Source organism: Acomys russatus, chromosome 4 (assembly GCF_903995435.1).
Source record: "Acomys russatus chromosome 4, mAcoRus1.1, whole genome shotgun sequence".
Taxonomy (NCBI): Eukaryota; Metazoa; Chordata; class Mammalia; order Rodentia; family Muridae; genus Acomys; species Acomys russatus.
The window spans coordinates 1431706-1459386 of NC_067140.1; the positions used below are offsets into that span (position 1 = coordinate 1431706).

The window sequence follows — 27681 nt, forward strand, 5'->3', positions numbered from 1 at the left end:
CTTTTTCCACAAGTGCTGGGGCAGATTCAGGTCTCAGGCTTGGAGAACAAGCTCTTTACCATCTTCCCTTATGCCTATCTGCAGCTTTTATGGGAAATTGTGTTTTTGTGTATGCACAAGGGTACACATATTTGTGTGTGTCTGGGAGCATGTGTGTGTATGTGAAGGCCAGAGGACAACGGTAGGTATTGTTCCTCGGGCACTCTTTTTTTCTATCCTTTTAAAAGTACTATTACGGGGCTGGAGAGATGGCTCAGAGGTTAAGAGCCCTGACTGCTCTTCCAGAGGTCCTGAGTTCAATTCCCAGCAACCACATGGTGGCTCACAGCCACCTGTAATGTGATCTAATGCCCTCTTCTGACCTGCAGGTGTACAGGCAGAGCACTGTATACATAATAATAAATAAATCTTAAAGAAAAAAAGTACTATTACATTTATTTACTTATTGTGTATGTATGTGTACCGTCGCATATGTCAAGCGAGACCTAAGAATAACTTGGAGAAGTCCATTCTCTCTTTCTACCATGGGGGTCCCTGGAATTGAACTCAGGTCATACGGCTTGGCAGCACGCACCTTTACCCACTAAGCCTTCTGCCAAGCCCAGCCCCACCACTTTATTTATTTATTTATTTATTTATTTATTTATTTATTTATTTGAGACAGTCTTACTGACCTAGAACTCACCAGTTAGGCTAGGCTGGCTGGCCTGCAAGCCCCAGAAATCTGCTTGCCTACACCTCCTCAACACCCCAATTACAAGGGTTCACAACTGCACTTGGCCTATTTCACATGGCTTCTGGGGATCGAACTCAAGTGCCCATGCTTGCAAGGCAAGTAGTTTACCAAGTATGCTATCGGCAGCCCATTCCCTTTGGAGGGCTTCCCTCTCTCCCCTCCTCCCTCCCTCCCCCCGTTGGCCCCCCATCCCCCCATCTTATATTTTACTTACAAGGTAAACTGGCAGGTGGTTAGAAAAGCTTAAAGTTGATACAGACATGACATATTAAGGGGAGGCAAATGGGGCAATAATATAAATAGAGCCCAGAACAACCCTTCCCAAAGCAAACATTTTCACCAGGGAGAAACAAACTCAAAAGGATGGAGTCGTGTGCTGCTGTTAGAATTGGTATTTATAAAGTGTGCGTGTGGCTTAAGCATGGTAGTATGAAGGGAGAGGGAGGCATGGGGAGACTTTATACCACACAGAAACAGACTCAAGATGCCGTGGGAGCACAGCAGCTCTGTGCAGTGGCTGATAGGAAGTCAGCAGGAGCCTGGAGAATCCTCTCCCCTTACCAAGCATGTTAAGCAGTGTGGCCCCACACTGCTCCTCACGTTTACTGTTCAGTAGCCTGGCATGCTGACCTTTGCTCCTGAAAGATGACCCGAGAATGCTGCTGAAACCCAAACAAGCTGGGCAAGGGCCTTGGCTACGGTTCTTGGCATGTTCACGCACCTGCCCACAGTCCTGGGAATGGCAGCTTCTTAGCAAATCCAGGGTCTGCAGATCAGGAAGGGCTAGTATTCCCTGTCCAGTCTTCCCCCCCCCCCCCAAGAAAAGAAGGGCAATTGGTGCCTCCAAGCTGGCATCTGTCCTGAGAAGCCTAAATCTCCTCCAGCCTGCCTGAACCTGCAACCACAAGTTCTCAAAGTGAACGGCAGGATCTGTACACTGCTTTCAGGGAGCCTAGGACCACAACCTACAAGTTATGGCTTGACCCGAGCTCAGCTTCTGTCATACAAGGCAGTAAAGAGCAAATCCCATCAGCCCGTTTGCAATGTCAGCAAGCCTAAACACACACACACACACACACACACACACACACACACACACACACACACAGAGCGAGAGAGAGAGAGAGAGAGAGAGAGAGAGAGAGCGAGAGAGAGAGAGAGAGAGAGAGAGAGGGCTCCTAGACAGTGGGTATGTAAGAAGGCAAAGAAAATAAGGGGCCCATGCCTTTACACATCTTTTCTGTAGCAACTGCATTGGCTTTAACTTAGTAACAAATTGTCCTGGAATTCTTGGCCTTGGAGCAAACATGTCAGCTCCTTGGTTACACCTTCGTCACTGTTCAAAGTACTACACACTTTAACCTTCCTGCTCTTTCCATAGGCCTGGGTTTGTCCTGTCTCCAGGAAACTTTATATGTTGCCTAAAATGAGCATCCCAGCAGGCTGTGAGGCCGCCGGCAGCTCGGGCTTCAGTGTTGACCAGCTCCTAGGGAGCCGCCACAATCACCAGACTGAAACTCAGCCCCTGCAGAAACAGGAGCCTAGCCACGTGGCTCACAACTTTTTTAACTGCTACTGTCAGCACTGAGAAACTTCCCCCAGAGGCTTCTACGAAATTGAAAAGAGTAATGCTGGAGGTGGCCTGGAGGTACGCACCAGTAATCCTAGACCTTGGGAGGTTAAGGCAGGATCATGAGTTCAAGGCCAGCCTGGGCTACACAGTGAGGTCAAAGGCAGGTTAAATTTCTCTAACAGGAAACAAAGGTGCAAGCAGGCTGTCCAGCTAATAATGAGCAAGTCCCTGAGGCTCAAAGCCAAGCCAAGAACAGCCAAAGACCTGCCCCTGGGCTTCCCGACAACCACCTTGCTAGATTCCCATGAGCCTTCCTGCTCCGGAAGCCAGCACAAGCTCAGGGTAGGGCAGGTGTTCCGCCACTCAAAGCCACAGGCAGTGAAAAGAGCAAGGAGCAGAGGATGCGATGTGTTTATAAAAATAAAGGCAGAGGTGGGAACGTGTGTGTGCGCAGAGCAGCAGGGGAGAAGTACAAGAAACCAGGCACCCCTGAGCAGATGGGTTACCTTGCTACCTTCACAGCTTTGAACCATGTGCACAGCATGTAAAAGCTTTCTAAAATAAAAAAAAATTTAAATTAATGCAGTAAACCTGGAGGTAGTGGTACACACTTTTAATCCCAGCACTTGGGAGGCACAAGCAGGCATATGTCCGAGTTGAAGGCCAGCCTGGGTCTGCAGAGCAAGTTCAAGGACGGCCAGGGCTACAAAGAAAGGCCCTGTCTTAAAAAATAAAAACAAAAATTAATGCAGTATAATTTACACACACACACGGGACTGAATGCAATGCTTGATCACTCACGGTATGCTCACACAAAAACACTTCAATCAAACAGTATAATGGGCTCATTTCTAAAGAACAGGAGGTGAAGAAAGACAGCTATGTGGTCTATGCAGCATGTATTATTATTTTGTGGACAAAGAGCAGTCCTACTGTTGCACTTATTTTAAAACAAGATAACCCGCCTTGAAAACCAGTAGCTTCAGTTCCGAGTGCTGTGCTCCTCGGGACTGAGCTATGGTTTGAGTCACAGCCCATCTCGCTGTGCAATTGTGTGTATTCAGTCTCCTCTCTGAAATGCTATAGCAAGCAACACTGACTCCAAGCTGCCCGCCTCTCAGCTCTATTTCCCAGGGACAGAAACTCCATGGAAAGGAACCTGAAAGGAATCAAACAGCAACCAAAATGGTAGCCAACCTACATAGCAAAGCCAGGCGGTGTGGGCAGAAGGAAGGCTGACGGTACAAGTATAGGACGGGAAGCCACAGCGCAGGCATGATTATCATGAGATGCACTCCCCAAACTGTGCAGTTCAGCAACCCAGAGTCGAATGGTGGGGATTTTACAAAATTGTCCAGCAAAATGTTAGCCAGGTTTCCTAGTAAAGTCCAGTAAATTATTTTTTCAAATTTATATTACAAAATATATGTTTAGATGGAAACTAGCGAGAGATAAAAGGCATGAAGACGGCGACAAACAGGTCACTCAGGCTGCGGCTCTGGCTCGTTTGCTGCGTCGTTGACTGCTTTGCAGAGGACGTGAGTTGTTACCAGCACCCACCTGTAACTCCGTCCCCACAGCGATCTGACACCTCCAGCCTACACAGGCACGTTCACTCACACACACAACTAAAATTACAATGTCTTTTTTACAAAAGTTAAAATTCAGTGGAAAGGAGCTGGGCATGGTGGCACACATCTTTAATCCCAGCACTCGGGAGGCAGAGGCAGGTGGATCTCTGTGAGTTCGAGGCCAGCCTGGTCTACAAAGTGAGTCCAGGACAGCCAAGGCCACACAGGAAAACCCTGTCTCGAAAAACAAAACAAAATTCAGTGCAAAGTATGCACATGTATAAAATGCCCAAATGTAGACAATTTTATTTACTTCTCTTGAAACAGGGCCTTGAACTCAGAGATCGAGCTGAGTCGGCCTGGGTGCTGGGGTTAAAGGCATGCACCACCAAGCCCAGCTGAAACGTATAAAGTTGTACCTCAGGGTATGTTCTTTGTTCAGAAAAACTTCCAAGTTACCTTGGAAAAACGAAACTGTCTAGGATACAGCCTGAAGGGATGAGGAAACAAGATGGGCGGGGCCTCTCCACCTTCTTCAGAATGCCCAGGTGGCGGCACCGGTGCTCACTTGCAAAAGTTATATCCCTGTGAGCAGCCAGGTCACCCCAATAAACCAACCAGTCCTTTCAGGATCATGAGGACGTGCTTGATGTGCTACCCCCGGCACCAGCACTGGTGAGCAGCTGACACAGCAGGAGGAACTGCAGAAGGCAGGCCTGGAGAATGGATCAAGGTGTGGAGTGAAAATACCAAGTGGCCAGAAACAAACGAAAGATCCAAGAATTGACAACAAAATCCCAAGGACTGGGGTAAAACTGGATCTTCTGCACCCCAAGGATGAGCCCTGTTCTGTTCAGCTTCCTCTCCACATCCAATCTGCTAGCAGCAGAGTGCACTCAGAGGGCTGGAGGATGGCTCTGGCAAGGAAGCTCACGTGTGCGCAGCTCCAGCTCCAAGGGATCTTTGGTCTCTCAGGGCACCCGCACTACACATTAAAACAAAAGCACTGGAAAAGCCAGGCACTGCTTTGGGAGGTTGTACAATTTTGACCAGTGAGGCTCAGCTTGGGTACATAAGCCAACAGGGACAGGCCCTTGAAGGTTATAGACCAGGCTTAACTGCCAGTCTGAATTGTGCTTTTTGTCACACCAAGAGTACAGACTGGGCTTCAGCAGCCCCTCTGTACACTGTCCGCACCCATGCAGTTGTCCTCCTTAGTGCCATAAGGAGGGTCCCTGCCTCACAGAACAAAGAACGAATCTGACAGCCTGGGCTGCTTCTCATTTACACTGTGACTAAAACCACAGACTTTATTTTATGGCTAAAATACATATATAGAAGGGGGTGGTGGTGGGAGACCAGGTGGAAAGTTAAAAGCTGTGCCAGAACAAACACTTGAAATTCTAGTAAAGGCAACTAGTGTCTGAAAGAAATAACTACAAGAAGTCCGATTAAAGCCTAAATGAGTCGTGTCTCATTAGCTCCAAAAGTCTCTGTGTAAAATGATTTTCAAAAAATTTGGCATCCCCAGCTCTCAGGCACGTTGCCACATACGGGTCTGAGAAAGGTTCTCTCCCATGTGACGCAGAGAGCAGCTTCTACTGGAATCGCGTGGAGAATTTGGGAGACACAGGCACGGTCAGGGGAAGTTCACTAGATTTCACCTCCACTGGTGGGTACTTGCGGATTGGATTTGCCTTGTGCACCTGCAGTGAAAGAAAAGCAAAGTCACCACTTAGGTGGATGCCACAGAACGATGTGCTCAGTCTTTCCTTTTGTCTTTTAGAGGAAAATGGTTGGAAAGGTTTATAGATCTCAATTACAAATTTAAGGGGAAGAAGAGCACAGTAAAATGGAGAAGTGTGATGCCCAAACAGGTTTCTACTGTTGCTCACTGGGCCCCTCACTAAGAATTTCAAACTTACCCCCAGCATAACTTACTAGGGAGAAACAGGGCCTTGCTCAACTGTAGCAGACAAAAGCTACAAGTTAAAATTTTGTGCCAGAGACTAGAGAGTGGCTTAGCGGATAAGAGCCCTGACTGCTCCTCCAGAGGAGCCACCCACATGGTGGCTCACAACTCTGTAGCTCCAGCCCCCGGGCATGTGGCCCCCTCCTCTGACCCCAGGGCACTAGGTACACTCATGGTGGATATGTGCACCTGCAAGCAAAGCACTCATATGCATAAAATAATACATCTTTAAAATGTTAAAAATAAATGTAATAATTTTTCTTTCTTTTTTTTTTGAGACAGGGTTTCTCTGTGTAGCCTTGGCTATCCTAGATTCACTTTGCACACAAGGCTGGCCTCGAACTCACAGTTATCTGCCTGCCTCTGCCTCGCTGAGTGCTGGGATTAAAGGAATGTGCTACTACGCCCAGCTTAAATAGTAATTTCTTTTGAAAATGGGATCTGACGCCATTTTCTGGTTCCCGTGGGCACTGCATGCACGTGGTACACAGACATGTATGCACTCAAAATGCTCATATTTAAAAAAACAAAAATTTAAAAATATCTTAAAAAATAGCCAGAGTGAAATTTTAAGCTTGTTTGATTGACGATGTTTAGTACTCAACAAAATCACAGACCAAAACAAAAGGCAAAGCAATTATCAAGAAGGGCTGCTGGGAAGCAGGTGCCACCCATCCTTCTGAAGAGTGTAAGATTAGCTCTAGAGCGAGCCGACCTAACACAGTGATAATCAGCACTGATTAACTGTGCTGTAGGGTACTGCCACTGGCCTACACCGAGAACAACTGTAAGACACAGATTTAAACTGGAACAAATTCAATAGGCAGGTACCTGGGCAGAAAATAGCCACGGACAAACGGCAGCTCATTTTTTAAGTGAACCTATGAGACATTGCACTGTTTGCTCACTCACAACCCCTGTCAGTGCAGATGCTGAATAGATCATCCCAGTCCCACCAGAAAACAGAAGAGAGACAACAGGGCTGTCAGCGCGCATGCAACCCGGTCAGTTACCAGCTCTCTGCGAAGCCTGGCTAGCTCCTCCTTCTGCTGCTCCTCCTGTTGCTGCCTCGCTTCCTCCAACTGCTGCATTTTCCAGGCCTCCATTTCAGCCATTTTCTTTTCCAACTCCTGCCGTTCCTTGGCTCTCTTCTCGGTGGCCAGTTGAAAAGGTCCCTGATCTAGAGAACCAGAAAGGTTCTCTGAGAACAGAAACAAAGACAATATTGACGCAGGTGCAGTACTCATAAGGCCCTAGGAGTAGGCCAACCCAAAAGTCATGGCTAGCAACCAGAAGCTGCTGAGGAAGAAGATGGAGTGAGGCTCAGAATGCTGAGAAGTCGGAAAGGCCTCTGGAAATCATTTAGTCTAAGAGCTGTGGGTGGTGCGGCAGCTACACTCTCCTACACAGGGACTTGGAGTCAGAAGGAAGAGTCCCAACCTCCTGCCACACTGCCCATGCCTGAGAAACCAGACTCTGTATGCAGGAGGAAACCCCAGCACCTTCCCTCATCCACTCGCTCCCCTCTTGGGTGTGGCCAGCTGCATCTGCCTCGATTCACGTTCTATCAGTCTGCCCCAACAGACTTGACAACACAAAGGGAGCTACGGGGTCCAGCAAAAGCAACAAAAGACTAGGCTTGAGGAAGGAAAGCTACCATGCCCTCAGATACAGCATCTCTTGTTGGCACAGCACCTTTCTCCCCTAAGTATGCCCCGGCAAAGTGTGGCATTCTGTCCCACCCGCACGAGCAGCACACAGAACACTACCAGCAGCTGACTTCTTCTCTTTCTTGGGAACAAAGGGCTCTTGGAAGATGACGGTGTTTGGGTGAGCCTTGAAGCAAGCTGCTTTCTTCTGCTGCTTCAGCTCTTCCTCCAGCTGTTAGAAGAAAGTCTGTCAGCCAGCCACATACAGTGTGTCACGGCTACTGCAGCCGCGACACACATCCTGGACTGCCTGCCTAAGAAGACAGCACTCTCCATCCGCTACTTCTTCTTTTTTATTTATTTATTTTTTAAATATTTTTTATTTATTTAATTTTTTAATTTATGTGTGTTGGTATGAGGGTGTCAGATCTTGGAGTTACAGACAGTTGTGAGCTGCCGTGTAGGTGCTGGGAATTGAACCCGGGTCCTTTGGAAGAGCAGGCAGTGCTCTTAACCACTGAGCCATCTCTCCAGCCCCCGCTACTTCTTTTAAACGAGTAGTTAGACTCCGAGGCTCCATTACATCCTGCTTACTTTTGTTTAGAGGTTAAGCAGAGAACAGTGACAGTGGCAAAATTAGATGCCAATTCTACCAACCTATAACCAATCATTTGTCTCTAATCACCTATTATGGGCAACTACAACACATACCATGTTGAAAAACCAGCCTATTTTATTGAGAATCAATTCTCCCATCCTGTTTCCTACCAAAGCACTAACGTAAACAGGTGAGACCCTACAGAAACTCCTGACTGAGGAGTCTCACAGTCCCCAGCTGACTGCTAAAGCAGGCATGAACAAACTTCAGCCTGTTGGCCAAATGCACCTTGAATTACGAATAGGCTTTACATGACCAAAGGGTCAACTATGCATACAGGGGGAAAGGGGGGGGAATGCCCAACAGACGTCCTATGTAACCTATAAAACCTAAAATAACTATTAGCTGACCTTTTACATAAAACTGATGTGACTCCTGGTTTACATAGAATATATTAAAATAATCAAATCTGTCATCCCAGATGATTTCAGTATAGAATCTACCTAAAGGCTCGCCCACTCACCTACCCACACCCTCAAACAACCAGCCAACCGGCTGTTCCCCATTCCTACCTGGCACGTCCACATCTTGGCCTTGTAGGCTCCTCTTTTGTCCGTCTCCAAGGAGAAAGGCACAGCCTGAGTCACATTCTTTACCTTTTTCTCTGGCAGGTTAACAGTGTCAAAACAGGGCAGAGGAAGTGCCTTGAACTTGGGCACCTAATGGAGCATATAAGAGTAAGAACAATCTAAGGACCTTTTATCAGTGGACAGGAAACCTATCCCGCAGAGGATGTCAGGTCCTGTTGACACCTTCAGGGCCGCCCCACCTTCAAGTCTCTGAGTAACACAGGCTGATCACAGGAAACTGTAAAGAACTCTGGCCAGACACAGCAATGCACACCTCTAGCCCAGATCTCAGGAGTTCAGCACACCTACCTAGACTACATGGTGAGACAATGTCCCCAAACCAAATGAGACCAAAACAGCCTCTGAGCAAGTATGCTGGTAGGCATTTTGTCAATTTGACACAAGCCAGGGTTATCTTGGAAGAATAAACTTCAACTGAAAAAACATGGCCAAACAAGCCCTTTTTTCCCAAGTTGCTTTCCGGTTTTATCACAGCAACAGAAAGCAAATGGAGACACACAGACAAAGCAATATTTACTCCTGAAAGACAGGGCAAATGAGTCAATGTTCAAAGCAGCACAGCCTAGCAGAGAAGCAATGGACCTTTTTAGATCCAAAAGAAAACCTAGGCTTTCCTCCTAATACTTCCAAATTGGTAGTCACTAGCCTCCTTGTGCCAGACAGAGTACTTAATTTCTTGCACAATAAATATTTTATAGGCGGGGGGGGGTCTTGCAAGAATCAGTGAAAAGCATTGATTTTAATAGTAATTTTATATAAAAAGTATACATATACTTTTTAAATTCAAAAGTGTTTTTATATATTTAAATATATGGTATCTTTATATAAAAAGTTCCCTGGGTGAGGTGTGGTGATACATGCCTGTAATCCCAGTACCTGCAAGGGAAAGGCAGAGGCAGGATGATGACAGCAGATACTGCTCAAAACAAACAAATAAACAAGCAAACAAACAGGGGGGAAAGGTTCCCTTTGAGGGATCAGAGAATTGTATTCTGCAAATTACACAGGTGAGTCACCTACCTCCCCCTTCTGCATTTCTTTTATTTTCTTTTCCTTCTGCAACTGGCGTTCTTTGTCTCGGGTGTCAAAGGAGAAAGGGCATACCTCCACATTTCTTGCCCCTGGGATGTGGGGCTTATAAGGCACTCCGTAATGTGGTACAGGTTGAGCTCTTATCACTACTGGCTTATCCTCTTCCTAAGAGAGAAACTAGGGGTTAGAAGCAAGACTCCTCCTTTGCCCGCAGCTCACCCTCTTCAGAATGTGGGAAAACCCACTAATTAATACAAGTCCACAGCCCTGGATGGCCTAGCTTCCTTTTCTTTCGAAGACAGACAATGCCAATTCAGCAGCCGCGTCATGGATCAAAGCAATGTAAAAGCATTTGGTAAATGACTATCACAATTACTCTGTAAAAACCTCAAATTTCTCACAAGAGTGTTGGGATAGCTAAGTGAGATCAGACAGATAAAATGAAGATCAGAAGAAAGGTGCTAAGTAAGCATGCTTACACCTTAGCCTCTGACTCAGACTCCAGACTCCACTCCAACATGTGACTGGAATTAATGGTTGCCAAACCCAGAATAGGACCAAGTAAGTTGTTTGGGTTCAAGCTAGTAACATAAGATTACCATGTATTTTAGTTCCAACTGAACCTATAAAAAGGTTTATGCTGAGATCTGCTATAAAATTACCCTAACTCTGGATATTTATAGATAAAATGGGATATGTAATAAGAAGCTAGCATGGTCAATGACAGTTCACATTTTACCAGTCCATGAATCGTCACCTTTGTGACCCTTGGGTATTAAGGACAATACAACGTAACTGTTTGGTATGAATTTTAAAGGTCCCTTACTGAACAGTGACAATAATTCAGGGAACTCTTGACCATGTTACAAGGACAGCATGATCGCAGTGCTCACACACGAGTCTCTAATGCTTAACTTTTCCCGCTCTTCTCAGAGCTTGTAACCCACTATCCCGAAAGCCAAGCCCCACCCACTACAGTGCGCTAGAGGGACAAGGCAGATGATCAGACACCCGTATCAGGCTTACAGACAAGAAACTGACTGCCTCTGGGCCCCATTAAGTGTAAAGACTCAGAGTGGTCATGCAGAAGGAAAAAGGGGGGCCCCTCTCCCTGGGGGAGTCACCTCCTCTTCTCTGGTGGGCATTCGGGTCCTGTTCTTCAATGCAAAAACTGGTGACTTGGGGACAGTAGCTGGAATTACTTTCTTTTCAGGAACACCCTAGAAAGAACACAATTCAATTAGACATCCCATGTCTAACTGAAATACTAAAAACTGGGAAGCTAAAAAAACCTAAAAAGTCAGGAAGATAAAAGCTGGATGAGGGGCCACTTGCCGAACAAGCCTGCCTCAAAGATGTCCTGTAATCCCCACATGAGCACGCAAGGACTAATGCTCATATAAACGTCAGACAGGCACGCACGCACACGCAAGATCTATGCCAAGACAACACAAGCCTCCACCGCCAGCACTGCCAGGACTCTAGAAGAAGCCCCGCTCAAGGAAACCAACTGAGAAATGTGTAAATCCCTTAAACAAAATAGTGTAGTATTTATATGTAATCTATGCACTTCTTTCCATATAATTCATGTCATCAGCATATTGTTCATAATTCTTAACACGATGAAAATGTGCTGAGGATACTTACCATGTTATGTAGGGAATATGAGCCAAGGAAAGAAGCCTGCATGTGATCAGTACAAATGTTATCTCTTCCATCCTTAGTTAGCTGAATTCACAGATAGAGAGCTCAAAATTGTAGTTGATGGTACCTGTTAAACCTCACTGTGCTTAAGTCAGAAGCTCCCCTCCCGTGTTGCATCTGCACGTGCTGTAAAGCTGGTGTTGTTTCAGCCCATGAATCTCCAGTACCAAGGGATATCTTACTCCTTCAAGGCCATCAGTAAATGTTAGCTAACTGCACACAGGACAGCTTACACCTCGGATTCAGAGAAGGCCTCCTGCAGGAGCCTGTCGACTCAACAATACTGCAGCCACTCAGCAGACGCTTCAGTCTCACAGTGCCCCGCCCACAGGGTCTCTAGCCCACGATGGCCTTAAGCTCCCTAAATAGCTGGAGATGACCTTAAATTCCTCCTGAATATTGGGATTACAGATGTCCATAAATCCTGGTTTATGTGATAACCAGGACTGAACCCAGAGCACCCACATGCTAGACAAATGCTCTATACTCCTACCTCTGGGTTTTTCAAAGCCACTTTATGGGGCATATAAGATACTCGTTTGATATTTACTTTAGTTTTATTTTTTATTTTTTAAAGACAGAATCTCATCATAAAGACCAAGCTGAAATAAAAAAATAAAAATAAAAAGCTGGAGAGATGGCTCAGAGGTTAAGAGCACTGACTGTTCTTTCTGAGGTCCTGAGTTCAAGTCCCAGCAACCACATGGTGGCTCACAACCATCTGTAATGTGATCTGATGCCCTCTTCTGGCACGCAGGTGTACATGCAGGCAGAGCACTGTACACATGATACATCAATCAGGAAAAAAAAGATCAAGCTGGCCTTCAACTCAGACTGCCTCATGAGTGCTGGGATTAAAATCTGTGCCACCATGCCTGGCTGATATTTACTTGTAATTTTTCAAAATTACTTTTGCCTCTCTATCTTGAACAACTTAGGAAACATGGTTTTTTAGAAAGTGTTAGTTATAACATGTTTGGGACTAGCTTGTAAAAGCAAATTGAAGCCACGCCTGGAGGCACACACCTACAATTACAGCACCTGGGAGGGCGAACAAAAAGTCAGCCACACAGTAAGTTGTAGGCCAGCTTGAGCTAATGTGAATCGGTATCAATACACAGTAAGATACAGACAAATTTAAACATGAAGATGTGCTATCATGAAGCAGACAGTCTCTCTCCTGAGGATAACAGGTCCCTCTAGAGGATTCCCACAGCAGGGAGGCTCATTCTGCTGCACATTTTTAAGGATTATTTTTTTTAAAGTGTATGCGTGTTTGCCTGCATGTATATATGTATGTATGTGCACCATGGCATGCCTGGCAGCAGAGCGGGTCAGAAGAGTATGGATGGCAGTGAACCATCACGTGAAGACTTTTAAACTGCATCTCTTTTCAGCACATGTTCTGATCAGTCTGCATGTTAGCCACACATTGCCTCTCTCACTAGACCTACAGTCTAAGAGCAAATCCACTCCTGATGCATCTCTTTGTCATCCGCAGCCCAATGCGCTGGTGTCCTGGTCACAGCATCAATTGAACACTTCTGGGCCACCTCAGGGCACCTCAAGTATTCTTACCACGACATCTTCCAAGATCTTAGTGGGGCAAGGTCTAGAATGAAATTCAAAGTGTTCATCCTCTGGTTTCTTCTTTGCCTCTCGCTCCCGAATTCGTTTCTCAATTTCCAAATCAAAACCAACAGGCTGAGTAGGAGGCTTAACGGGCAGTGTCTTGGGCAAGATGGGGCCACCTTCAAAAATCCTGGGATCAAATTCCCGTGCTTTGAATTTGTATCTGTAACAAAGAAATTTAAGTAATAAACACAAAATGCTTTTAAATCAGATAAAATCTGTACAAAGTAGAACAGAACCTATAAATAAGCAATAAGATGGTCCACCATGTACACAAAATCCATCCTCTCCACAGCCATGTTCTTCACCTCCTGAAAAAAGAGTAAATGACATGGTTGAAACCCGGCTAGGGCTGGGCTCCATGGAGGCAGGTGCCTGTAATCCTAGCACTCAGCAGGCAGAGAGAGGAGGACCAGAAATTCAAATTTGGGGCTGGAGAGATGTCTTAGGTTAAGAGTACTGGCTGCTGCTCCAGACAAGGCTCAATTCCCAGTATCCACGTGGTGACTAACAACCATCTGTAACTCCAGTTCCACAGGACTGAAAGCTTCTTCTGGCTTCCATGGGCACCAGGCATGTCAGTGATACAGAAACATTACATGCAAGCAAAACTCCTATAAACATAAAATGGAAAAAAAAAAAAAAAAAAACCATAAAATGAAACAAAAAAAATCAAAGTCACCTTTGGCTAATAGCAATTTTGAGGCTAGCTAGGAATACATGAATCCCTGCAGGCTGACGATCTAGGTCTGTAATCCCAGCGATCCAGGCCAAGGCAAGAGACTAGGATAATCAAGACACACCTGAGCTACACAGCCAGCCCAAGCAACTCAGTGAGGCTCTACTTGAAAACAACAGCACAGTGTTTGTCCTGCGTGCACATGGGCCCTGGGTTTCACCCCCATATCATAACAATCATGGACAGTCCAGGGAGATGAGCTTCAGTGCTGACTACACTAAGTTCCAGCTTCTCCCAAGAGTAAAGCTGCAGGTGCTTTGATAATCAGGCAAAGGTGTGGTCTACCTAGACTAACCTTATCCTTAATTAGAATCCAAAGTGGTGGTGCACGCCTTTAATCCCAGCACTCGGGAGGCAGAGGCAGGTGGATCATTGTGAGTTTGAGGCCAGCCTGGTCTACAAAGTGAGTCCAGGACAGCCAGAGCTACACAGAGAGACCCTGTCTCAAAAAAGCAAAAAAAAAAAAAAAAATAGAATCCAAAGTGAGGCTCTGCTACCCCCATTACATTGCACTGAATTGGGTGTTTATCAGATGATGCTCCAGGGCACCTCCATGGTCCCACTCTCAGTCAGAGAGGCAGGAACACAGCCTACGGAGTCACTACATGCCACACATTTTCATGGGAAGGAAAGCAGCCACTACTGTCCCCGTGGGACCGAAAGTGAGCAGGGAGGCTTTGCCAGCCTTCCTCTGACGCTGTCAGCAGGACCTACTGTTGCAGTTTCTCAAGCTCCTCAGCCTCCTGCTCTGCTGCACTTTTGCATGTCACAGGCCTTGCACGGTATTTGGTTTGCAGTACGGGAGTCTGGGGATCTCGGTTCACCTTGGTCGTAGATCTGGAGGGTAACAAGTCTGTAAAACAAAATTGCAGACACCTGCTTAGTTCCCCAAGATCCAGGTCACATGTAAGTGGTGAGTCAACTAGATAGAAATGGATGAACTAGAGTACCTGGCTTTGTAGGATCAACTCAGCTTATGCCAATCAACCTGACAAATGTTTCCTCCCTTCCTCTTATCTTTTTTTTTCAAGACAGGGTTTCTGTGTAGCCTTTGCTGTATTGGACTCACTCAGTAGACCAGGCTGGCCTCGAACTCGCAGTGATCCACCTGCCTCTGCCTCCCAAGTGCTGGGATTAAAGGTGTGCACCACCACCCAGTTTCCTCCTATCACTCTTATTGAAGGATAGTTTTTAGACAAATTCTTCTGCCATCTCTGCACTTAATACTGAGCCATGTCTGAAAGGGCCCTTGCCACTCCACAGGCCTTTCAATTGACAACAGCAACTATTTTACTTGTTGTTCACTATGTCTTTATTACAGTTTTAAGACACCAGACCTTTACTGAGTCACTCCCAACTTTATGAATTTCACAAAAAAAAAATCTGTATCAAAGCATCCAGGCCACCACTCATAGCAAGTGAAATGGTGGATCACATCTGCAGTCCTAGCATTTCAGAAGCTGAGGCAGAAGGATCAGTTTATGGCCAGTCTACACTACATTTCAACTTTCAAAGCGACCTCACTATAGAACTACAACAAAGAGAGGAAGGAAAAAAAAAAGTAAGTCAGATATTCGACTGGGGAAAGTTAGAGAAAGTCAAGAGGCAGACAGAGAGAAAACAACCATGCCAACACATCATTAGTTAGAGCAGTGGTTCTCAGCCTTCCTAACACTGTGACCCTTTAATACAGTCCTCACGTCATGGTGACCCCAACCATAAATTTATTTTTGTTGCTACTTCATAACTGTAATTTTGCTACTGTTATGAATTGTAATGTGTTTTCCGATGGTCTTAGGTGAACCCAGTGAAAGGGCCGTTTGACCCCGAAAGGGGTCCCAAGCCATAGGGTGAGAACCACTGATTTAGAGCATTACAAACACTCACAGGAGGTATTGGTTTCCCTGGTCAATAACAACCCTATCAATTTTCATAATTACTTAGAACAAATCTAATTCATTCACTGGCTTCTCTTTTTAAACAGAGTCTGATTATGAAGCCTTGGCTAGGTGGGAACTTAATTCCATGAGGATTAAAAAATTCACTATGTTCATAATATAAAATATTAGAATATAATAGCAATATTAAAAATACCATATTTAAGTTAGGTGCAGTAGCACACACCTTTAATCCCAGAACTCAGGAGGCAGAGGCAGGCGGATCTTTGTAAGTTCCAGGCCAGCCTGGTCTACAAAGTGAGTCCAGGACAGCCAAGGCTACACAGAGAACCCTGTCTCGAAAAACTACTAAAAACCAAGAAATGGTATTTAAGGAGAACACAGCAGCACAGCGGTGGAGTGCTTGCCTAGCTGAATCACCAGCACTGCAATAAGAAGAGAAAAACTGCATTTAAAGCAACTCATGTGGCCACCTTAAAAAAGTGCAAAACAATGCACTCAATCTCAATGTGACTGATCCCTCAGATTGTATTTGATCCCTATATGGTCCCTCAGATTGTGAACTGTAAAAACCCATCTTTTGTTTGGTGTGGCTGAGTCCTAGCACACCTTTAATCTAAGATCTTCCTGGACACAGGATTTAATAAAGTTAACCCTAGGTCAAGAGGCACAGCAAGAAGCCAGCTGACAGGAATTAAGGAGCAGAATGGGTCTTTGGCATTTTCCACTCTTGGGATTTTAGCTTTAGCTCTCAGGCTGTTAGCTCTCTAGCACCCCAGCTCCTTGGCCTTTGGCTTTTTGGACTTTGACCTAGCAAGCCTTTGGCCTTGGGGTTTTTGACCTTTTCTTCCTGGGTTGTCAAATGAGCTAGTGAGACTTTTGGGCCTTCTCCATCTGGACGTGAGCTGGATGCTTTCTCTGCCTTTCTGAGCTAGCAGGTTTCCCCCCAGCATCTGGTTCCTGTGTCTTTATTGGTAAAATAGAACGATGTGGGATTTTCATTTAAAACATATTGATAGCTTGGTTTTACATTGTTTTGAGTCTTTAGACTTTACCTTCTTGTAGAAATTGTTTTCATAAAAACAAAAACAATTGAAATCCTTTCATCTGTTCACCTTCAAATCTATACAAACTTGTCAGCATTGACTCTTTCAACCAGGTGTGATGGAGCACGCCTGTAATCCCAACACTTGGGGAGGCAGAAACAGGTGGGTCTCTGTGAGCTTGAGGCCAGCCTGGTCTACAAAATGGGTCTAGGGCAGTCAAGGCTACACAGAGAAACCCTGACTTGAAAGTAAAAAAAAAAGGGGGGGGGGGTGTTGGAGGGAGCTAGAGAGATGGCCGAGAGGTTAAGAGTACTGACTGCTCTCCAGAGGTCCTGAGTTCACATGGTGGCTCACAGCCATCTGTAATGTGATCTAATGCCCTCTTCTGCCCTATAGGTGTACATGCAGGACATAATAAATACATCTTTTTTTTTAAATAGAGAAAAAACAAAAACAAAGAAACAAACAACAATCACTCTTGCTGTGCCAGTGACTGTGGAAGCAGCTCCAGCCAGTGAGGTGCTGGTAGGAAACTTACTCTCGTCCTTCTTGTTCCTCAGGTAATATCTATTAGGGGTTCGTCTGTGGAAAGCTTCAACCTGCTGTGCAATGGGCACATATGTAGAAGCCGCTTCATCGAATGTTCTTTTCTTTCCTTTGGACAGATTGAAAGGCTTAACGATAGTACATCCTTTAGTCACTCGAGCCTGTGAAGAGAGAGTTGTTCAGCAGCTTAAGTGAGATCTGCCGCAAGCCACATGCTCACGCAGGTGCTCGGCCAGAGTCCTCACAGCTAGTTTACCAGCCCTTTATCATTCTTCTCTTTTTGAAAAATATAGCACTTAGGAGATTGTTTTGCCATAGTACATATGCAGTTTTCCCCAAGTACATAAATGTTTGGAACCCATCAAGAGCAAGTGTTCTTAAAAGTCAAGGAGAGGGGGAGTCTGGCACAGCAGTGAAGGCCTGTAATCCGAGCACTCAGAGAGGCAGAGGCAGGCAGATCTCTGTGAGTTCGAGGCCAGCCTGGCCTACAAAGAGAGTCCAGGACCGCCAAGGCTACACAGAGAAACCCTGTCTTGGAAAAACAAAAAAACAAAAAACAAAAAACCAAAGGGAAGGGAAAGACACACACACACACACACACACACACACACACACACACACACACACACGGCATGGGCTGCTGGGTCTGCTATTCCAGGTCAGACAGAAGCCTAACTTCTCTCCATGCCTAACTTCAAACTGACTGATGCAACAGCTTTCCTCTGTGAGTATCATTAATTTTTTAATCTATTTTTCATGAGTTTTTTTTAGACAGGTCTCTCTGTGTAGCCCTGTCTGACCTGGAACTCACTATTTAGAGCAGGCAGCATTGAACTCACAAGAGATCTATCTGCCTCTGCCTTCCCAAGTGCTAAGATTAAAGGCTTGCTCCACTATACCTGGCTGGATCATTAATTAAACTGATCGGAACAGAAGCAAAACTCAAGGACATTATTTCTAAAGCGGCAGCACCAAATTCAGGGTTTAAGGCTGACCCAGACCAGCCAGAGTCCGGCCTCATCTCAATAAAAGTCAATGGTGACTACAAATACGAGCAACTCACTAGTCCCGGAATGTCGATTTGGGACCATCATGGCTTCTGGTGGAGCTCTGCTAATGAACGGGACACACGCATGATCTACAGGCATTCACAGCGACAAAACACACATACACATAAAATAAACAAGTAAATAAAAGGAGGAGGGCCTGGAGAGGGGGCTCAGTGGTTAAGAACACCTTCTGTTCTTCCAGAAGACCTGAGTTCAATTCTCAGCACCCACATCAGGTGGCTCATATCTTTGGTCATGGTGTTTCATCACAGCAATAGAAACCCTGATTAAGGCAGTCTGTATAATGTTGTGTGTATGTATGTTTCCAAGGCTGACCTGTTGTATTGGTGTGCTCTTCTGGGAAGACCATTTCTGCAGCTGTCAGCATTCCTTATTCCTAGGAGTTTTCTGTTAGGCTTGAGGCCTCCTGGGCTTTCCCTCACCCATGCTAGCATTTCTACTGTGGTCGTCCTCGTTTAGCTCCTGTTGGTGAGCTCGTGTGTACCTTCTGACAGTCCTAGGAGAGAACTCCCTGATGCAACGGGCTTGGGGCAGACCTCTCATATTGTGTCCCGTGCATTAGCCGGGCTCCACCAGAAGCAATGATGGTCCCAGATTGACATTCCGGGACTAGTGAGCTGCTCACATTCATAGTCACCACTGCCTTTTATTTGAGATGAGGCCAGACTTTCCCACCCGTTTCTGCCCTGCGCCTGAGGTGCGGGAGAAGGCCTCTACAAATTTGCCACACATAACTTTATGTGCTTTGTGTCCCATGTTAATCTTTAAACAACTTGGTAACATGCTTTCCCAAAGGAGTGACTTGTTGGCAGTCACAGAGTCCATAAGGAATTTGTATCTATCTTGATTCAAAGAGTAAGCTTCCCTCAACCTTCCTAGTGTAAATAATGCTCACCAGGCTACAGCTGAGTCCTACTGAATTAGTAATAATACCGTTGCCTGTCGACTTACAGGAGATGAGGGATGCTTTCGAAGTTCTGACATGAAATTCACTTCCTTATACTCTTCCTGGTTCTTGGGATGTTGTTTGATTCGCTCATCTGTGAGGAAGTGAAAGTCAACTGTTTTGGTGACCTGGCTCACAGATTTCTTCACAGGTTGCACTGAGGAACAGAGTAAAACACACAGTTAACACTAAGAACAAAGAACATTAGTGAGTCCCTTTGCAACTGTAATCCTTTCTGTATTTCTGTTACTGTGGCTCTAGGTTTATGTCTGAGTTCTATTGGGTTTGAAGGCCTTTGTTCAGATGTAAACTAGGTAAGGAAAATGAACCCTTGTGCTAGGATAGGATACAGTCATAGCTTTGATAGCTTTTAAGTGGTGTTAGAAATGGAACCCAGGGCCATACAAATTCTAGTCAAGCATTCCATACCACTGAAAATCCAACCCCTATGGACGCTGTAGACTGATTTTAAAAGCAAAATTTAACTCAAATTCTCTAAGAGGGGGCTCTATAAACTCCAAGGTACTTTTCCATCCAGTAAGCAGGACTCTTTAGCTTTGGTGCCAATACCGCTATGCCAGAACACAGCAAGTCTCTGAGCTCTTCACTCAGTTATCCTTTTCCTTCTAACTGCAACTGAATTTGATGGAGGTTTTTGTTTGTTTGTTTAGGATTTATTTTCATGTATATGTGTCCTCTGTTTTCCTGCACACCAGAAGAGAGCATCAGATTCCATTACAGACGGTTGTGAGCCACTATGTGCTTGCTAGGAATTAAACTCAGAACCTCTGGAAGAGCAGCCAGTGCTCTTAAGTGCTGAGCCATCTCTCCAGCCCCTTTTATGTTTGTTTTTTGTAAGCCCTCATAGTTAAGACTCAAGTGACCTGGCCCTGCGAGAGAAAGCTTCTTGAATTCTTCATTCTTTCTCCGCATCTCCACCACCTCCTGCTGCATTTTCAGTCTTTTCTCCAACTCCTGCTCTTCAGTACTCTTTAGAACCTTCTGCCTAGAAACAGAAACAGTAAGAGAGAAGAAAGGAAAAGAAGCGTTCAGTAATCCAAAGACTAATGCTACTGAGTAGACGGTATGTGTAACCTATGATCTATCAAAACCAAAAGGTTTATCTACCAACAACACATGTTGGCTTAATTAGGTAACATTATGAAAAGGCGTGGTGGCGCACGCCTTTAATCCCAGCACTCCGGAGGCAGAGGCAGGTGGATCTCTGTGAGTTCGAGGCCAGCCTGGTCTGCAAAGTGAATCCAGGCCAACCGAGGCTACACAGAAAAACCCTGTCTCAAAACACAAAATAAACAAAAAAATGGGTATTTTACACTAAGACATTAAACATTTTCAGAAAACAATTGCTAAAATTACACAAGACACTAGACACCACAAAAGACTCACATATTCAACCACACCAATGATCAACTTTTTTTTGTTTTTTTGGCCTGCTTCTGCCTCCCAAGTGCTGGGATTAAAGGCATGGGCTACCATGCCCGGCCTCCAATGATCAACTCTTATGATACATGAAAAACTAAACTAAAAGACAAGAAAAGCCACATTTAGAATTCCAACACATGGGAGACTAAGGCCAGAGGACTGCAATCAGAAGACAGCCTGACTTACCTAGCCAGTTCTAGGCCCAGCAATGTAGGAGAAAAAGGAAAGAGAGAGAGAGAGAGAGAGAGAGAGAGAGAGAGAGAGAGAGAGAGAGAGAGAGAAGGAAGGAGCAGCAGCAAAACAAAATCTCCAATGCAGAATTCAGGAAATCAGATGAGGCTGCAGCACAGGGTGCAACGCTTTCCTACCATGCTGAACTAGGCTTAACCCCCAGGCTACCACACACCTTCCTATCTCTCATTGGAGAAACAGGAAAGACTTACTCTAAAATAAATATAACAGCAGACAGAAATCAAGTCATTGAAGATTCAGACATCTCAGGTCCAAATACTAGCATTTCATTTTATTATCTCCCTATGAACTCAAATAAAGGATTTACCTATCAGATCCTATTTTCTCCTCTGAAATTAAGGAATATAAATATTCATGCTCATAGACTATAACTGTTATGTAGACGCTTCTGAAATGGCTGACATACAGTAGAGTTCAACATGTCTGTAACCTTAGCATCTGGGAGTCAAAAGTAGGCAGGCCAAGAATTTAAGGCCATCCTCATCCTCACAGCAAGTTCAAGACCAGTCTGTGCCAAACCAAGAAAAAAAATTTCAACAAAACTAGAGGAAGACATGGCCAATACACAGCTCATTCTCCACATGGAGAAGGGGTGAGGGGAGCAGGGGACTGCCTCTGACACGAACTCTGGTGCTGGAGACGTGAACACTGCCCCGTGGCAGAGAGGCCTGTGGATGCAGGCTATCCAGATGACCTGATAGGCTGTGGTCCGCAGGTGGGGAGGAGGACCCCACCTGCCAGGGGTCTAGGGGAGGGGAAGAGGGCAGAAGAGGGAGGGAGGGTGGGAACAGGAAGATAAGAGCGAGGGGATTACAATCATGATATAATGTGAATAAAATAATTTCTAAAAGTTTAAAAAACTAAAGGAGGTCTGGAGAGATGGCTCAGAGGTTAAGAGCACTGTCTGCTCTTCTGATCCTGAGTTCACTTCCCAGCAACCACATGGTGGCTCACGACCATCTATAATATGATCTGGTGCCCTCTTCTGGCCTCCATAGTACCCCCACAAATGTGGTCCATCAGAAAAACACTTATATGCATAAGTAAATAAATCTTTAAAAAAAGGCCATGCATGGTGAGGACATAGACCCTCTGCTCAGGTGTAGTAGACAGGCAGCACAGTCTCCTGGTGGTCCCACATATGAGGAGTAGGGGCTGCTGCTGACCAGGACTCTGTGCCCCATGGCACAGAAGAAGATGCAGGAAGTCCAGATGAGACTTGATAGGCTTAGGTCAGACAATCGGGGAAGAGGTCTCCCCCTTTCTGAGGACAGCGGGATGAGAAGGGATGAGGGAGGGAGGGGACTACAAACAAGATGTAAAGTTAAAAAAAAAAAAAAGCAGCAGCAGCAGCAGCAGCAGCAGCAGCAGGCAGGTATGGCGGCTCACGCCAGTAATTCTAGCGCTTGGAAGGCAAAGGCAGACAGATCTCTGTGAGTTCGAGGCCAGTCTGGTCTACAGAATGAGTCCATGACAGCCAAAGCTACACAAGAAACTGGGTCTCAAAAAAAATTAAATTAAAATTAAAAATTAAAAATAAAAACAAGGACTGTTTGGGGGCTGGAGAGATGGCTCAGAAGTTAAGAGCACTGGCTACTCTTCCAAAGGTCCTGAGTTCAATTCTCAGCAACCACAAGGTAGCTCACAACCATCTATAATGTGATCTGATGCCCTCTTCTGGCACGTAGCTGTACATGCAGGCAGAGCACTATACATAATAATAAAAAAAAATCATTAAAAAAAAAAATCTAAGCCGGGCGTAGTGACACACGCCAGAGTTCCAGGACAAATTGGTCTACAAAGTGAGTCCAGGACAGCTAGAGTGACCCAGAGAACCAAAATCCAAAATCCAAAAAAAAAAAAAAAAAAAAGTCTAAGGTTTTGGACATACTAGTTTGGTTTGACTATTCCACCATCGCTTTTAGATTATAACATTATACCACATAAAATATTATAAGTAGTCAATTTACAAAACTTAAAAATAGAGTTGGGTTTGGAGGTACATGCCTTTAATCCCAGCACCTGGAAGGCGGAAGCAGACAGATAGATATGAGTTTGAGGCCAGCCTGCTGTACAGAGACCAAAGCTACACAGAGAAACCCTGGCTCAAAAAAACCAAAAGATGAATAGAAAATAATTTGATGCTTATATATTGTATCAATATGAAGCAATTTAAAGTTATGAGGAGGCAGATGCGGGCTCGGCATGAAGCTTTGTAGGGAGCATTTACTACAAACATGCAAAGCTTAATTTAAATTCCTGTGCCACACACACCAGCTGGGGTGCTGCAGAGCCAAACTCTCAGCACCAGGGAGGTGGAGGCAAAACAAACACAAGCTCAAGGTCACCCTAGGCTAGTGCAAGGTCAGCCTATGCTACAAAAACAAAACAAGGACGGCATTGAAAAGCTTTCTGCTATTTAATTTCAGAAATAAAATTGGCGATAAGTATTTTTGGGAGGGGGGATTTCGAGACAAGGTTTCTCTGTGTAGCTTTAGCTGTCCTGGACTCACTTTGTAGACCAGGCTAGCCTCGAACTCACAGGGATCCACCTGCCTCTGCCTCCCGATTGCTGGGATTACAGGAGTGTGCCACCACGCCTGGCTAGGTATCTTTTTTGTTTTGTTTTGTTTTTCGAGACAGGATTTCTCTGTGTATCCCTGGCTGTCCTGGAATCACTTTGTATACCAGGCTGGCCTCAAACTCACATCGACACACCTGCCTCTGCCTCCAGAGTGTTGGGATTAAAAGAGTGCACAACTATGTCTGGCTCTGGCAATAAATATCAAGACCCATAAAACCATTATCTATGAAAGCATAAATAAGACTTTTCAGAAAAACTTGAAATCATCTCTTGGCAAGTGAATAAACTACACTCCACAGTTGATTACCGACTAAGATCAGGTACACTTACTGGGTAAAGGCAAAGAAGCGGGAGGAGGCCTGCCTGGCCGAGGTGGTGAGAGCCTGCACTCATCCTGTGCTGTGTGGATTTTAAACTAGCATCTTGTGTTCCCTGCTTACCATCTCAGTACCCTTCAGGTCACAGGCAACTTTTAAGAGTTTCCCAGATGGCTGTGTGCCGACTGGCTTGATGACAGACCTATTTCTAACATATTGTACTTACTGGGAAGCTTACTCTGAGGAAGAATTTACCTTGCAGGTGGGACAGCAGACACAGCATGCCTGCCCTTGGCTTTCTCCAGGCCTTCTCCTTCACCCTTTCTTGAAGTAGCTGGAACACTGCCTTCTTCCTCTTCCTCTGGTTTCTTTTTATGAGCACTGGAGTTCAAAATGAACAGAAAATAAATTTCAATTTCACCCTCATTTTGGGGGCTAACAAGATGACTGAACCCAAGGTTCTTCAGTGGCATCATCAGCTCATGCACAGAAAGAAGGGCTCCAGCAGGCCAGGCACGTGGGCAGGCCAGGCACCCAGTGGTGTTTCAGGATATACAGTGATTCTCTCATCACTCAACCTTCCTGATAGCTACGCCAGCTGTTCCTTCAGGAACAGCAGTGGACCCAGCTACAAGTAAGTATTGTTCTTGCTTCAGCAGCCTCTACTGCAACTGGGAGATTAAAGTGACAATCCCAACAACTAAGATAAAATGTAAGACAAAGGCTCTGCGGAAGGCCCCACTTTCCTGAATGAATGCTAGCCTGCATCCCTTACAATATACTCTCTTGAACATGGATAGAGCTAAAGATAACTGCAGTTACCATCTGATAATGAAGCTCAAGCAAAGTAAAAAAAAGAAGCTAAGAACCAGCCAAAGCCAGCAGCGGGCTAGTCTTGACCTCTGTGCGGGACACACATTCTTTAGACACTCTAAGAGCATTCCTTGCAGTGACACACATTCCCAGTTAAAAAACAGTAATAAGCATGGCCACGCAGTCTGGTCGGTCGCTACCACAGGAGGGCACTTCACGACAAACCTGTAAACAAGATCTGAGCACCTTCCAGAAGGGACACAGCTAACAGCTCCCCTGACCAAAGCTATAGCCTGGGAGTTTCCCAATCTACAGGGACACCAAGCCTGCTGTAGATAGACCCCCTGGTAGTTTTACTGTATAACTCCCGACTCCCAATTCAGGAGAGAAACCCAGCACCCAGGAGGGAGTCGCAAGGCAACAGGAAGCACTGCTTTACTTACACCTTCATCCTCTTGTTAGGCAGGCCGTCACCCTCAGCAGTGGCTTGTCTCTTTGCTTTCATTTCAACAAGGGCAACATGGTTTTTTTCTTTCTGCTCCAACTCCTTCTGAGCAGAGAGTCTAACAGATCTCCTATGGTGGAATTGATACAACGTATCTTCTGATGAACGAATTCACTAGAGATATGCAAATATTCTCCAGACAGTAACAGTATGTCCACTACAAGGACAATAAAACATCTATTTTTCCATTCTCTAGTAATCTAATGTTTGTGAAAATTTGTCACTTCCAACCATAAAAGTCTGATATTCAAATATGCTGGTGGTTTATAATTTAGACCAATAAAATTGACTTTTTAAAACACCAACAAAACAGACTAAATATATTATCCTCTCAGCATTCAGGAAAGCTAATGAACCTGGGGTGTGGTACATGCCTCTAATCCTAGTGTTTAGGAGTGAAGGGCCAAGCATGGTGGCACACCCTACAGAGGCAGGCAGATCTCGAGTTCAAGGCCACCCTGGTCAAGAGAATGAGTTCCACCTTGTCTCGAAAAAACACGAACAAAAAGAGGTAGAGTTTGAGGTTAGTTCTTGGCTACACAGTGAGGACCTGCCTCAATTTTTAAAATAAAACACTAAGCCGGGCGTGGTGGCGCACGCCTTTAATCCCAGCGCTCGGGAGGCAGAAGCAGGCGGATCGCTGTGAGTTCGAGGCCAGCCTGGTCTACAAAGTGAGTCCAGGATGGCCAAGGCTACACAGAGAAACCCTGTCTCAAAAAACAAACAAACAAACAAACAAAAAATAAAATAAAACACTAAAATATCTGTGACTGAGGACTGGGTATAGATGAGTGTAGAAGACCTGCCCAGCAAGGACAAGGAACCAAGACTTACTTCCCCAGGGAGGTGGGAAAGAACACAGAGAGAGTGGGAGGGATAAGACTAAAATATAAACACAGGAAAAGGGAAATAGAGTAATAGCAAAAAAGGTCCATGGCCAGGAAACAAAGCAGTGATTCCAGGACAGCCAGGACTACACAGAGAAACTGTCTCAAAAAACTAAAATTAAAACAAAATCAACAAACAAAAAAGGAATGAGCACCTACCTATAAAGTAAAGCTGCAAGCTACAATCCAGAATCACTGAGTGAACACAGGAGTTCACAGCCCTGCCACACAAGGCCGGGGAGTTCCTCTATCATCTGAGTAGTACCAGGAATACCCACTGCTGTGGCCCAACTCTTACCTCTGAGGCTGGACGGGAGTATTTCCTGATACAGCTCCCTTAGCATTCAGAGAAGAGCCGTCATTTGATGGAATGGATTGTTTCTGAAGATTTTCCTTTTCTGTCTCTTTATAGTAAGTATTCTCAACTATGAGAGACCAAAAACCTAGTCAGACTACTGTAGAAGTGTTCTAAAATACTCACTAATTAAAAGTTTAGCTAGGTGGTGGTGATGCAAGTCATTAATCCCAGCACTCAGGAGGCAGAGGAGTTCAAGGCCAGCCTGTTATACCTTGTAAGTTCCAGGACAGAAAAAAGAAAAAAAAAAAAGTTTAAATGGTAGGGCTAGAGCGATACTCAACAGTTAAAACCACTAGCTGCTCTTCCAGACACTTGGCTTACATTTCCAGCACCCACATGACAACTCATAACTGTCTGTAACTTCAGTTCCAAGCAAGCTGACATCTTCTTCTGGCCTTTGCAGGCAGGATGTATAATACCCAGAGACATAAAATAAAAATTTAAAAATTCAAAAGTTTAAATGGAGTTCCCCTGTAGCAGGGTACAGTGTCTCTCCAGACACCATAAGATATCAGATTGAACGTACAGAGCCACATTTACGTTATCTCTTCTCATGCTTTTGTCAGTGGGTTTCCTGTAGATCCCGTGCAAAACCATACTCCAGGCTATTGCCGCTGCTCTTAGCTCTGAGCCCTGCCCCACCCCCCACCCCCCTGAACTTGACACTAAGACCCTGAAGACACCACACACTTGAGTCATAGAACATGGAGAAAATCGAGCTGGTATCAACCTGGGAGCCCCAACCCTACTGGCTGGCTTTCCCAGCGCTGAAGGGGAAGTAGTGTGAACCCTGCCAGCTGCAGTAACAATTGCCCTGGCAAGACACGCCCACCACTGCAACAGTGACAGAAATGTTAGGAGAATAACCAGCCACTTTCTGATTGCATTTAAAGCCCATCCAGAAAATGGAATTCATACCTGGCACCATTAGCAGGTCCAAGAACATGTGGCTAGGGAGGCTTGGGGAGAGCCTACCACTACTACTATTCTGCTAAGTGGACACAGGATTTAACTGTCCCCTAAGTACTTGTCTTTACACCCATAGGTTAACGCCTCACCCAAAACTCAGAGAAGCTTCTTTTTTGCAATAGATGGCAATTAGCACAGAAATGGTCAAGGTGTAGAGAATAAGAGACTGTACTGTTCAGATCTAAACGGGG

General features: G+C 45.2%; 1 protein-coding gene across 5 annotated transcripts in view; it reads right to left on the reverse strand.

The window, feature by feature from the left end:
• Window positions 1–5399: 5399 nt before the first annotated feature.
• Window positions 5400–27681, reverse strand: part of Tpx2 (TPX2 microtubule nucleation factor) — a 37670-nt gene continuing 15388 nt past the window's right edge. For 3 of the 5 annotated variants that reach the window (XM_051143479.1, XM_051143480.1, XM_051143482.1), the window contains 13 exons: window positions 25215–25346; window positions 24214–24339; window positions 20247–20368; window positions 19368–19519; window positions 17339–17507; window positions 14571–14709; window positions 13064–13280; window positions 10906–11001; window positions 9770–9946; window positions 8672–8818; window positions 7622–7733; window positions 6866–7053; window positions 5400–5586 (listed from right to left, as the gene is read on the reverse strand). In XM_051143479.1, the coding sequence (XP_050999436.1) occupies window positions 5479–5586; window positions 6866–7053; window positions 7622–7733; window positions 8672–8818; window positions 9770–9946; window positions 10906–11001; window positions 13064–13280; window positions 14571–14709; window positions 17339–17507; window positions 19368–19519; window positions 20247–20368; window positions 24214–24339; window positions 25215–25276 (1815 nt within the window). In that variant the 5' untranslated portion in view covers window positions 25277–25346 and the 3' untranslated portion in view covers window positions 5400–5478. Of the gene's footprint in view, window positions 5587–6865; window positions 7054–7621; window positions 7734–8671; window positions 8819–9769; window positions 9947–10905; window positions 11002–13063; window positions 13281–14570; window positions 14710–17338; window positions 17508–19367; window positions 19520–20246; window positions 20369–24213; window positions 24340–25214; window positions 25347–26461; window positions 26589–27681 lie in introns of all 5 variants that reach the window. The other 2 variants (XM_051143483.1, XM_051143478.1) reach the window with 1 other exon arrangement.